General features: G+C 44.3%; 1 protein-coding gene across 2 annotated transcripts in view; it reads left to right on the top strand.

The window, feature by feature from the left end:
* Positions 1 to 13,547, top strand: part of RIN2 (Ras and Rab interactor 2) — a 214,463-nt gene that overhangs the window by 160,727 nt on the left and 40,189 nt on the right. For both annotated transcript variants that reach the window (XM_075339393.1, XM_075339394.1), the window contains one exon: positions 223 to 295. In XM_075339393.1, coding sequence (XP_075195508.1) covers positions 223 to 295 — 73 coding nt within the window. The remainder of the gene's footprint in view (positions 1 to 222; positions 296 to 13,547) is intronic.

Genomic DNA, 13,547 nt, shown 5'->3' with positions numbered 1-13,547 from the left:
ATGAGGAAAAGGGACATAAATTCCCGGCTCCTTATATTTAGCCGAATTACTCTGCTGGCAAAGAAATGTGCGCGGCACAGTTGTTTTCAATTAGGAGAACACTGCTTTGTTTGATAGTTGCAAAACATTACTGCTTACTCTGTGCAGAAAAACACCAGGATCTGATTTAACCTCCTCTTGTTTGCGGTCTTATATGGTGTCCATTATCTTTTGTCCCCCCAGCTTTTTCCTTGGAAGGATCTGGAATCAGCTTTGCGGATGTTTTTAGGCTTGTTGCGTTTTACTGCATCAGCAGGTAAGAGTCATATGAATGTAAATTTAATATATTAGTTTATATATTTATTGTAAGGCATATATAAATACACCTAGATTTTAATTTTGAAGGTAATACATATAATATTATAATTTAGAGGGGTTGCAGAGAGAACTGCTCTACCTGTCACGATCGTCTCTTTTCAGAGATTAGTGACAGCTTTAGGACTGGAGCCTCTCATCTCCATTTGGGACTCTACATTTAAATGTTTTGTTTCTCTTGGTGCTGAGACAGTTAATGTCAGTTTTGCTGCAAGCTGCTTTCCAGTAGGGCAGGTCAGCTGGAGCTGCTCTGTAGCCCCGCCCCTTTGTGTTTAAGCAGCAGGGTTTCCCAGTAATCTTTGCTGATTATACAAAGCCATTTGTATTAGTGCAGCAGGGAGCCTTACCTTCCCACTCACTAGCCAGAACTATTTAAGGGTTTTTTCAGGGCTTCTGGTTCCTTCTCGGCGACAGGTGCGGAACCTGTATAGGGTCTGGCTAGGAGTGCAGGGTACAGCGGCAGGTAAAGGCAGGAGGTGTCCCATCTACCCTCTCACTAGCGCCAGAGCCCTCATTGTTATTGTGTTCCTGGTGTCTCCCTTGTTTGTTGTGGTGTTGCGGGATGTTTTTGTTGTAAGTTCAGACATCTTTTGGTCAGAACATGCCCACCACGTCTAAACAAGTGACAGTACCATTCTGGAGGACTTGAGCCATCATTGTTTAAGGCTAGTTTCACACTTGCATTGAACGGCATCCGTTTCATTGCGTTGTGTGACGGATGCAACAGATGTGTTGCATATAGTGGCACAACGAATGCAATGGATCGCACAAAACAACGGAATCTGCTTTTTTTTTTTTTTTTCTTTTTTTCTTTACAGTTTTACCGGCGGCAGACTATTGTGAGCGATCAGCTGATCACCCGGCCGCCAGGTGATCAGCTGATCGCTCACAGAAGCCGGCCGCCGGGTGATCAGCTGATGGCTCAGAGAAGCCGGACGCCGGGTGATCAGCTGATCGCTCACAGCAGCCGGTCGCCAGGTGATCAGCTGACTGCTCAAAGAAGCCGGCCGCCGGGTGATCAGCTGATCATTCGGCCGGCGAGAATATGTGCGGGGGGCGGGGTGGGTGGAGCCGAGCGGGACCATGGCGCTGAGGACGTCAGTGCCGCAGGGACTGCATGGCTGGGGACGTGTGTGTGTATGTGTGTGCATGAGTACATGCGGAGTGGAGTGCGGGAGGGGGCGGAGCCGAGCGGGGGAAGTGTCGGGCTCCCTACACACGTAGCCAGGGTAAATATCGGGTAACTAAGCAAAGCACTTTGCTTGGTTACCCGATATTTACCTTGGCTACCAGCGTTAACCGCTCAGCGCTGGCTCCTTGCACACGTAGCCAGGGTAAATATCGGGTTACTAAGCAAAGCGCTTTGCTTAGTAACCCAATGTGTACCCTAGTTACGTGTGCAGGGAGCCAGAGAGAGCATGCGCAGCGAAATCCTAAGGATTCTGCTGCTCAAAAAAACGTTACATGCTGCGTTCCTTCCGCCCGGCGGAAGCAACGCAGGTACTTCTGTCACAATCCGTCATCCATACAAGTCTATGGGAAGCAGCGGAATCCGTTCACGTATTCCGCTGTTTTTCAAAATGGCGGATTGCGACTGAAGGAAAACAACGCAAGTGTGAAACTGGCCTAAGAAGAATGGCCATGCGTCTGAATGGCTGCCATGCAATGCCAGAGATCCCCCCTCTAGTGGACACTGTAGTAGAAATGCGTGGTCGGCTGCAGCTTCCTCCAATAAAATCAGCAGCTGCCAACAAGCTTTGGGTCTATCACCTGATTATCCAAGAGGCTTCTTTCTGAAGGAATAGTCTGTAATTAGTCAGCCCCTTTAAGGCTATGTGCCCACGGGGATAGTGTCCTGCGGATATATAGATATGCTCCCAGGAAACAGCACCACAACTTCTGTCTGTTTCGATGTTGCGGAATGTCCTGCGGATATGGTGCGGGCATTCTGCATTGAGGATACAGTACCATGGCTTCGGCACTGCATCCTCAATGCCGAACAAGTGCTGCAGTGATCTCCCCCGATCACTGCAGCACTTGTTCTGCATTGAGGATGCAGTGCCGAATGCATGATGGAGGTAAGTATGAACTCCCCCATTCATACTTCCATCATGCAGCACCTCGCTTTCCGGCAGCCGGGTTACTCTCTCAGCGTCTGCAGGAGAAGGTGGGCGGGCCTGAACTAGCTCCGGCTGTCACATGACGGGAGCTCGTGCAGGCTCCGCCCACCTCTTCCTTCCTGTACCTGGATTCACCGCGCTCCTGTACACCGGACAGAGAAAGTGACTCTGGTGAGGCAGGTAAGTATATGGGACCCTGCGGAGAAATCCGCAACAATAATTGACATGCTGCAGATTTTTCCGCACGAAAATCTGCACGATTTCCGCTGCGGAAAGATCCGCAGCGTGGGCACAGCATTTCCCAAATGCCATAGAAATGGCTGGGGAGTAGCTGTGCTGCAGATTTCTGGAAAATCCGCGGCTTTTCCGCGAGAAATCCGCGGCAAAATCCGCGCATTTTCCGCAGCGTGAGCACATGGCCTTAGAGTGTTTTTAGTGCTTGTTCTGTGTATTCTTATACGGCACTAGATTTCTCATTTAGTTTTAACATTAACTTTTCCAATATTTGAGAAAAATAAACCTAGGTCAGTGCGAAAATATGGCCAAAGTGTTCAAAGAGTCCACGGCCAACTTTAGGCCCAATTACCCTCTCAGGCCAGTCTATAACTGCCCAAATCATGACCATGACTCAGTTCTATTTGAGGTATAAATCCGGTTTTTATGTTACATGTATTTTAAAAAAAAAATGAAAAAAATTGCCAATTGTTTTTTTATTAAAAAGAATATTAGTAAACTTGCAAAATTCACAATGGCCGCTGGCGCTTTTTTAGACTCTTAACTTCCTGTTCTTTCAGAACGAGTTTTCAGCAGGTTCAATATCATCACAGACAGGATTACAATGACAGGTAACACCTGTCACACTACCCACCAATCACAATAAGTAATTTTACAGCTGACCATAATTTATATTTGGTCCAAATGAGGATTTGATGGGTGGAAAGAGGAGGCATAAGTCAGTGTGGAATGGTTTCAGTAAAAGGTGCTTCCACCTGGTTGTCATGAAAGCCACAAAGATTTGGGATCTATAATAAAACCAGCCGTCAGAAGCAGATGATCCGGAAGAAGTGAGTGGCATATGTATGTAAAGGAAAGGGGTAGAATTACTAGTGGTCGAACAAGTTCTCTTACCCAAACATTTAGGGGTACTTTGCACACTACGACATCGCAGGTGTTATGTCTGTGGGGTCAAATCGAAAGTTATGCACATCCGGCGTCGCTGTCGATATCTGAGTGTGTAAATCGTTTTTGATACGATTAACGAGCGCAAAAGCGTCGAAATCGTATCATCGGTGTAGCGTCGGTCATTTCCATAATTTCGGAAGGACCGCTGTTACGATGTTGTTCCTCGTTCCTGCGGCAGCACACATCGCTGTGTGTGAAGCCGCAGGAGCGAGGAACATCTCCTACCTGCGTCCTGCGGCTCACGCCAGCTATGCGGAAGGAAGGAGGTAGGCGGGATGTTTACGTCCGGTCATCTCCGCCCCTCCGCTTCTAATGGTCGCCTGCCGTGTGACGTCGCTGTGACGACACATGACCTGCCCCCTTAGGAAGGAGGCGGTTCGCCGGCCAGAGCGACGTCGCATGGCAGGTGAGTGCATGTGAAGCTGCCGTAGCGATAATGTTCACTACGGCAGCTATCAGAAGAGATCGCAGCTGGGGCGGGGACTATCGCGCTCGGCATCACAGCATTGGCTTGCGATGTCGTAGTGTGCAAAGTACGCCTTACTCCATTTCAAGCCTGAAATCCTAAAGGCTAACAAATACAGTGTATTTCTTATTTTGTGCTTATTTTTAAGAGAACCTTTTTTTAAAGTGTTTGTTTTGAGACTCCACACTCCTGTACTGCCCCTCCCCCATTCTGACTAAAGCCTCTTTCACATGTCAGTGATTCTGGTACATATGTGCTAGTTTTTATACGTACCAGAATCACTGACACACGCAGACCTATTATAATCAATGCGCCTGCGCACACATCAGTGATTTTTCACTGACCGTGTCTCTGTGCGGCATCCATGCATGTCCGTGATTGCTGCACGGAGACATGTCCGTTTTTTCTGGTATCACTGATATCCCACGGACCACACTATGGTGTTATCCATGAAACACGTACCAGAAAAACACGGACATTGAAAATAAAAAGCATTTTTTACTCACCTTCTCCAGCGACGATGTCTCCGGCCTTTGTATGCTGCTACTTCAGAGCCGGCTGCTTATTCTCATGCATATTCATGTATGGAGCCACAGCCGACCCGGAAGTAGCTGCAGCGGGGGTGGAAACACAGCAGAGCCAGAGAGTTCAGCACCACGGACAACAGGAGCGGGGACAGGTGAGTTTATCTCCATGTGCAATCACAGATGACGGATCACATCTCATGGATTGCACATGGACCACCCACGTGTGCTGTAAATCATGGCATACGGAGGGACATAGGTGGTTTTAACACGTCAATGAAAAACATCTGTTTTTCACTGACGTGTGAAACCGGCCTAAATCACGCTCAGGTCTGCTATTCTCCAGCACGTGCTGCACACTGCAGTGTGTTTTGTGAAAACATGTCTGCAATCTGTTCTAAGCTGTGGAGGGGGCGTGGTTTTCTCTCCCCAATTTGTTGCTGCATGCTTTTGATTGATCAGAAAGAGGAAGATGTACACGCCCCCAGTGAAATCTCTCTGGTAATGACCACCTGGACTTAAAAAATAACTGTTTAGGCGCCAAAACCTTTGATTGCTAATATCTCCACAATGGAGAGGAAGAATTTTAAAAAAATAAAAAAAGTTTTATTCCGCTATACATCGCCTATTACATTGTGTGCTCAGCGTAATATGAAAAATTTGGTGAGAATTCCTCTTAAACCCAGAGGTCCAATGTGGGTAATTGTACTTTGTGTTTCCAAGGGCAATCAACACAATGGAGTTGGAATCTGTGTGTGTGAATGGCTTCCTTGCTATGATGTAATCTCAGAGCCAAAAAGATAAATGTAGTAAATTGCTAGTGAACCATGTGTTAGCTAATGTGAAAAGTTCACTCATGAGATCGTGTAATAGCAACATGAAGGCCGCAGTATTATTTTGATGAATTAGCTGTTTATTGTTCTGTTTCCCGACGCTCCATTTAATATCTGCTGTTCCTGTTATTGTTCATTCTTACTATCTTTATAGCCTGTGATAACAATCTGAGGCTTATATTGTAAAATAAGAGCTTTATTATGAGCTCGGGCTGAGATCTGCTGTTTAGGAATGGCTGTGACAAGCACATGTGGTCGGCTGATTGAGGATAATGCTGGTCTGGGCTGTAGACCAAGGAAACATGTAATAATATCAGCTCCTATGAAAGGAAGTGACAAACATGGGCTCATCTGCACCCGATGCTCCCTTGTGTTCTTTAGGCAGAAATTGCGAATGACGGATTTGTGCCATAACTGGTGGAAATATGATCCATGTTTCCACCTCAAAAGGGACTTTTCCTGCACCCAGGAAGCCGGGTCATGGTGCGTAGCTCTCCGACGGAACAATGAATCACACTGTAAACTCACTGCACCTTGTATTTTTTTTTTTCTTTTGTTCCTTAGAGGAAGTTGTGAATACAACTATTTTTTTGGAGAAGTACAGAATATATTAGAGACACTATAGAAATATATTTTTTTTATTTTTTTTAATTTATTTCTTCATTGCATCAGGCGGTAGGCTGCATGTGTTTATGTATATATGTATTTATACTATACATATATGTATTTTCTGCTGCATATAGCTGTGCACTACATTTTCCTGAATTGCAGTATATACAATCATGGCCGAAAGCGTTGGCCCTCTAGAAATTATTACAGAAAATGAAGTATTTCTCCCAGAAAATGATTGCAATTGCACGTTTTGTCATACACATGTTTATTTCCTTTGTGTATTGGAACAACAGGAAAAAAACACATAAAAATGCAAATGTACATAATTTTACACTAAAGGGTACTTTACATGCTGCGATATCGCTAGGGAGCGTACCCACCCCCATCAGTTGTGCGTCACGAACACATCGCTGCCCGTGGCGCACAACATCGCTAACACCCGTCACACTACTTACCTTCCCTGCGACGTCGCTCTGGCCAGCGAACCACCTCCTTTCTAAGGGGGTTGGTTCGTGCGGCATCACACGGTAGCCGTCCAATAGCAGAGGAGGGGCGGAGATGAGCGGCCGGAACATGCCGCCCACCTCCTTCCTTCCTCATTGCCGGTGGACGCAGGTAAAGAGATGTTCGTCGTTCCTGCGGTGTCACACACAGTGATGTGTGCTGCCACAGGAACGACAAACAACATCGTACCTGCAGCAGCAACGATATTAAGGAAATAAATGACGTGTCAACGAGCAACGATTTTTCACGTTTTTGCGCTCGTTGATCGTTGCTCATTGGTGTTACACGCTTCGATGTCGCTAACGGCGCCGGATGTGCGTCACTAACGCCGTGACCCCGACGATACATCGTTAGCAATGTCGCAGTGTGTAAAGCACCCTCTACCCTCAAATGGGCCGGACAAAATTGTTGGAACCCTCAACTTAACATTTGATTGCACACCCTTTACCCTTTGGAATAAATAACTGCAATCAATCATTTCCTATAATCATCAACAAGCTTCTTACACCTCACAACTGGAATTTTGGACCACTCTTCTTTTGCAAGCTTTTCTCATATTTGAAGGGTGTCTTCTCCTAACATCACTTTTAAGATTTATCCATAGGTGATCAATGGGATTTAGATCCAGACTCATTGTTGCCACTTCATAGCTCTGCAACGCTTTGTTTCCATCCATTTCTGGGGTGCTTCTTGAAATATGTTAGGTCATGGGTCTTCCAGGAAGACAATGACACCAAAGACGCAAACCACGCTTTCTGACACTGGGCACTACATTGCAACCCAAAATCCTTTGCTAATCTTTAGATTTCATGATGCCTTGTGCACAGTCAAGGCATCCAATGCCAGAGGCATAAACACAAACCTAAATATCTTTGAACCTCTACCATATTTGACTGTGTACTGTGTTCTTTTCTTTGTTGCCCTCTTTGTGTTGTCTGTAAACTGTGGAATGAGATGCTTTACCAAAAAGCTCTATCTTGGTCTTATCTGTCCACACGACGCTTTTCTATAAGGATTTTGGCAAACTACAGCCTAGCTTTGTTAGGTCTCTGTGTCAGCAGTGGGGTCCTCCTGGGTCTCTTACCATAGCGTTTCTTTTAATTAAAATGTCGACAGATAATTTGCGCTGACACTGATGCACCCTGAGCCTGCAGGATGGCTTGAATTTCTTTGGAACTTGATTGGGGTTGCTTATCCACCATCCAAACTATCTTGCGTTGCAACCGTTCATCAATTTTTCTCTGCCGTCCACATCCAGAGACATTAGCTACAATGACATGTCTTGTAATCATCTTGATTATGTTGCACAGCATGGAAAAAGGAGCATTAAGTTCTCTGAAGATGGACGTTTAACCTTGAGATTGTTAATATTTTTCAACAATTTAGGTTCTCAAGTCCTCAGACAGTTCTCGTCTCCTCTTTCTGTTCTCCATGCTTAGTGTAGCACACACAGAAACACAATGCAAAGATTGAGTCAACTTCTCTTTTCACCTGGTTTTAGGTGTGATTTTCATATTGCCCACACCTGTTACTTGCTACAGTTGAGCTTGAACGAGCATAACATACTTGAGGCCCCCTTCACACGTCAGTGAAAAACACTGACGTTCTTCACTGACGTGTAAAACACGCACATGTTCCTCCGTGTGCCGTGATTCACGGCACACATGGGTTGTCCAGGTGCAATCCGTGATCCATGATTGCAAATGGACATTACTCACCTGCCTTCGCTCCTGCTGTCCATGGTGCTGAACTCCTCGGCTCTGCAGCGTCCGCCCACCACTCTCTGCAGCTACTTCCGGGTTGGCTGTTCCTGCTTTCATGAATATTCATGAGCCGGGCAGGAGCTGCAGAGAGCGGAGGCTGCACAGCGAATCGCTGGAAAGGTGAGTTGAAAATGTTTATTTTAGGTCACTGTTTTTCTGGTACGTGTTTCACGGATCACACACGGATCACACCATAGCGTGGTCTGTGGGTCATCAGTGATGCCAGAAAAAAACGGACATGTCTCCTGCAGAATCACAGACATGCATGTATGCTGCACGGAGACACGTTCAGTGACAAATCACTGATGTGTGAGCAGACCCATTGATTATAATGTGTCTGCGTATGTCAGTGATTCTGGTACGTACAAAAAAAAGCACAAACGTACCAGAATCACTGACGTGTGAAGGGGGCCTGAAACAAAGTTGTTTACCCACAATTTTGGAAAGGTGGCAACAATTTTCTTCAGCCCATTTTTGAGATTTAGTGTGTGATGATATCCAATTTGACTTTTTTTTTTTTTTTTTTTTTCTCTGTTGGAAAATGGAAAGTTGAAAATCTACACATACAGTCATGGCCAAAACTGTTGGCACCCATGAAATTGTTCCAGAAAATGATTGCAATTTCTCATGTTTTGTTATACACATGTTTATTTTATTTGTGTGTATTGGAACAACACAAAAAAAAGAAAACCAGGGAAAAAATGCCAATTGGACATAATTTCACTCAAAACCCCATGTGACCGCCGTTCCCAGCTCTGACATTGGCAGATCCTCTCAACGCACAGTGTGTGTGATGTGAGAGGTCACAAGTCTGCAGTTATATAGTGTGACTGCAGACTTATGTATTTACGGTAGATCGGACAACCGGAAAGTTACTGTATTAGGTGCCAAATACTTTGATTGGTAATATCTTAGAGAACTGAAATTAAAAAAAACAAACAGGAAAAAATGTTTTATTCCACTCTGTAGCCACTATTACATTGTGTGTCCCGTTCAACATGAAACGCATGAACTACGGTAACCACCAGGATTTTACCAGATAAAGTAAAGGCAGTGCCATACTGGCAGTAGCATGGTGATTAAATTCATGTCTTCACTGTTCAGATTTCATCTTTGATTACAGAAAAAAACATTGATAAAGGTCCAGAAAATGGTGCATTCCTTGATTAACATGTGCAGCGGGGCGGCGTGGGTCGGGTCCCCCTTGTAAATTCCTTCTCTAGCGTCCTCCTGGCTTGCCCCTTTTCTTTATTCAAATTTCGCACGGCTCTGCGCATTGATTTCTTCATTAAAATGGCGCTAGAGTGAGTGCATGTGCATACTGCGATCTCTGGCACCATTTTATTGAAGAGCCTGTGGAAAAACTGTGTGCGGCAATGGCTCAGGCGCAGATAAAAGAAATGACTTAATCTGCGCATGCGCTGCTGCCGCTCAGTCTTCTCCGCAGTGTCTTCGATAAAATGGTGCCTACGATCGTGGGCGACAAGGTGGCTCAGCGGTTAGCACTGCAGTCTTGCAGTCCTGGGGTCCTGGGTTCAAATGCCACCAAGGACAACATCTGCAAGGAGTTTGTATGTTCTCCCCGCGTTTGCTCCGGGTACTCCGGTTTCCTCCCACACTCTAAAGACATACTGATAGGGAACCTAGATTGTGATCCCAATTTCGACAGTGTTGCCATTGTATGTAAAGCTCTGTGGAATTAACAGCGCTATAGAAATTAATAAATATTATATCATTATTATTATTATTATTATTATATTACGATCGTGGGACGCGCATGCGCTGCCTCCGGTGCCATTTTAATGAAGAAATCATTACTCTAGCAAAACGTGCGCAATGCCAATAGCAACAATGGCAGTAACGCATGAAATTTGAACAAAGGGGATGCCGGAGGAGGAATTTACAGAGTATCTGACCCACAAAGGCCTGCCCCGGTGCACACGTCAATCAAGGAATGCACCAATTTATGGACCTTTGTCAACTTTTTTTTTTTCTGTAATCGAAGATCCAATCCGAAAAGTGAAGGTATGATTTTAATCACCATCCTAGCGCCATGATGGCACTGCCTTTACTTTATATGGGAAAATTCTGGTGTCTGGTCCTCTTTAAAGGATTATCCAGAGATTGTACTGCAATTGTATAGGATTGGTATAATTATTTAACAGTAGTTTTTCTTATTGCTTATTTTTGTTTAGTAATAACCATTTTTATGTGTTCCAATCGAAACTGGTCAATTGGATGAGGGTCCCTAGATACTGCAGGTGGTGGAGGATGCGGGCACGAGCCACTCATGTCCTCTATGTAGCATGCAATGGTTGTTGATATCTTTATAGCATTTTGAGTACAAACGTAAGAAGCTCAAAGGAAAAATCGTGCTCAATATAACGTATGCATAGATAATTATCATAATCAGATAATTGTCATCAAGTGCATTATCCTAAATATCCCCAGTAGTTACAACAGCACAGTTCCTCTTTGTGATCAGGTTCCCTGACATTACGATCTGACCTCAGAAGCTCTTCATTCATGCACATTTTTTTCAAGCCGTTGGACTGTTTCCAGGCTGCGCTATACAATGTTTTTGGCCGGCACATCCTAAGTAACCTCAAATAAACTTTTCGTTTCATGCTGTGTATAAACAGGACTTGATACCGTAGGTATAAAAAGCATTTTGGAAGCACGCAGCGCCTGCTCTGTCGTATTTGACCCCACTGTTTATAGGGAAATGACATAATGCAGCCATGAAAGCTTTACTGAAATTTATATGCGTGCCAATAACTCGGGGATAAAGCGCATATAAACTTATTATCGCACATCATTATTTAGTATATGGCACTACTATGTTCCACATGTTCTCTGGATGAAATATGTCCTCTCCTTGCATAAACCTGTGCACTGCACTACACTATCCATTTCCACAGATCGCTAAAAAAGCTACGGGCACTCTACGATGGGCGCAAAATCTCCATATATCCTGATTTTTCTTTATTTTAAAGCGCTCATCATGGCTTTAATAAAGAAGCCATTCTTGGAAAGTGTTACTAGAATTACTTCAGTGGAAGTTTTTACTAAACTGCTGTGTCTTATTAGTCACGGATTTATTGCAGTTTTGCTATGGATTTCAATCTTAATTGAATGTGGACAATACCGCATTGAAGTTCGCAGTATCGTAAAGTCGTTTTATTTTTCTAGGAACAACAGATTCTGTATAAAAAGTCACTTCACTCAAAAATGCTGGTATTTTCATGAAGATTTTGCAGTAGTTTTTGCGGTTTGGTTATGGTGCTTTGTGTTCCATACTTGCTGCAGTTTATGCAGGTAGACTAAAATGTGTCATCTGGAAATTGAAAGTGTCCTACAGCTATAATCACATAGCCAAAATAATGCTCTATACAGGGCTGTATGGAAAGCTCCTTTACAGCGATGTACAGTTTTGGCGATGTTCACACAGTGCACAATTATGGTGCAGCATTTGCATGAACTTTGGTGACATTTAGTTAAATATCTGGGCACTTTGTGAGAGATGTGTGGCAATATGTGGACATAAATACCATATTTTTCGGACTATAAGACGCACCGGACTATAAGACGCACCCTGGTTTTAGAGGAGGAAAATAGGAAGATAAAATTTTAAGCAAAAAATGTGGTCATGACGAGTTGAGCGGATCGGTCATAATCCGGGTCCGGCGGATCCGGATCGGGTTGCCGCCAAAGTCCGGATCCGATCCGGAATCCTCGGCCATGTAAATCAATGGAGAGAGAGAGGGGGAGAGAGAGGGGGAGAGAGAGAGAGAGATCCGGATCGCGAATCCCGGGTACTGGTCGGACTCGGATCGGGCGCTCAAACCGTGCGGATCAGGATTTTGCGGATCCGGGTCCGCTCAACACTAGTCATGACACACTGTTATGGGGCGAGTATCTGCTGCTGACACTGTTATGGGGGTAATGTCCCCAAATTCTCTAAGGTACCCTATCCTGGTAATGATCCTCCTGCCTTGTATATGATCCCCATCCTTGTGTGTGTGTGTGTGTGTGTGTGTGTGTGTGTGTGTATATATATATATATATATATATATATATATATATATATATATATATATATATATATATATGTATATATATATTATATATATATATATATATATATTATATATATATATCTATATCTGTATGTCCCTCATCCTGGTATAGCCCCCATCCTGGTAAATACCCCCATCCTGGTATGTGCTCCCATCCTGGTAAATACCCCCATCCTGGTATGTGCTCCCATCCTGGTATATGCACTCTTCCTGGTATATGGCCTGCATTTTGTTGCACATGAAATGAGGCTAATGAGCGGGACCACGTGGTCCACGTGGGGGGTGCTCCACCACCACCGCACCCCCCTTTTCCGCAGCCATTGGACTATAAGATGCACCCCCCACTTTCCCCCAAAATTTTTGAGGAAAAAAAAGTGCGTCTTATAATCCAAAAAATACGGTATAGCCTTATGTAGGTGCTAGATGGCTCAACATTATAATTGTATGACATTATCTGGTACTGTGGCTACACCATAATGTATGGCTGTGTGTGCACAAAATGGGCTCCCTGTGTATATTCTGCATATATTACACGTGTCCTTCTTTACGTGTGCTGTATGTGGCACAAGATAGCCAGCTGTAAAAAAAAAAAAAAGAAAAACAGAATTTTCTGATACCCAAATATATGTGCTCTAGGTGTCTAAGCGTGGTCATCACCCAGTAATTGTGATGTTTACAGCCTGTTAAAGCGAATCTGTCAGCAGGTTTTTGCTACCTCATCTGAGAGTAGCATGATGTAGGCAATAAGTCCCTGAGTTCAACGATGTATTACTTAGATTACTGTGTGCAGCTGTTCTGACACAGTGAAAGATTTTATATGTAGCAGAGCTGTGGGAGCTGTCCCCGCCCACACCAGGCTTTCAGTATATATTTCCATAGACAGAAGCTGCTAATCACAGAAGGGGGCAGAGTCGGACTAGATTTCAGTGCTGCTGAGACCCACTAATGATAAAGATAACCGGCTTAAGCTAAAGTCTCTGTTTTAACTATAGCAGCATTCTGTCTTCAGGTTACATTGCAAAAACCTGCTGACAGGGTCCCTCTAAGGGTTTAGCTGGCATGTCACAACATTGTATGGAATTTTTAGGGGGTAATAATTGGAACCTTTAA

Source organism: Anomaloglossus baeobatrachus, chromosome 3 (genome assembly GCF_048569485.1).
Source record: "Anomaloglossus baeobatrachus isolate aAnoBae1 chromosome 3, aAnoBae1.hap1, whole genome shotgun sequence".
Lineage (NCBI taxonomy): Eukaryota > Metazoa > Chordata > Amphibia > Anura > Aromobatidae > Anomaloglossus > Anomaloglossus baeobatrachus.
The sequence above is the reverse complement of the archived record's forward strand: the minus strand, read 5'-3'. Positions and strand labels throughout refer to the sequence as shown.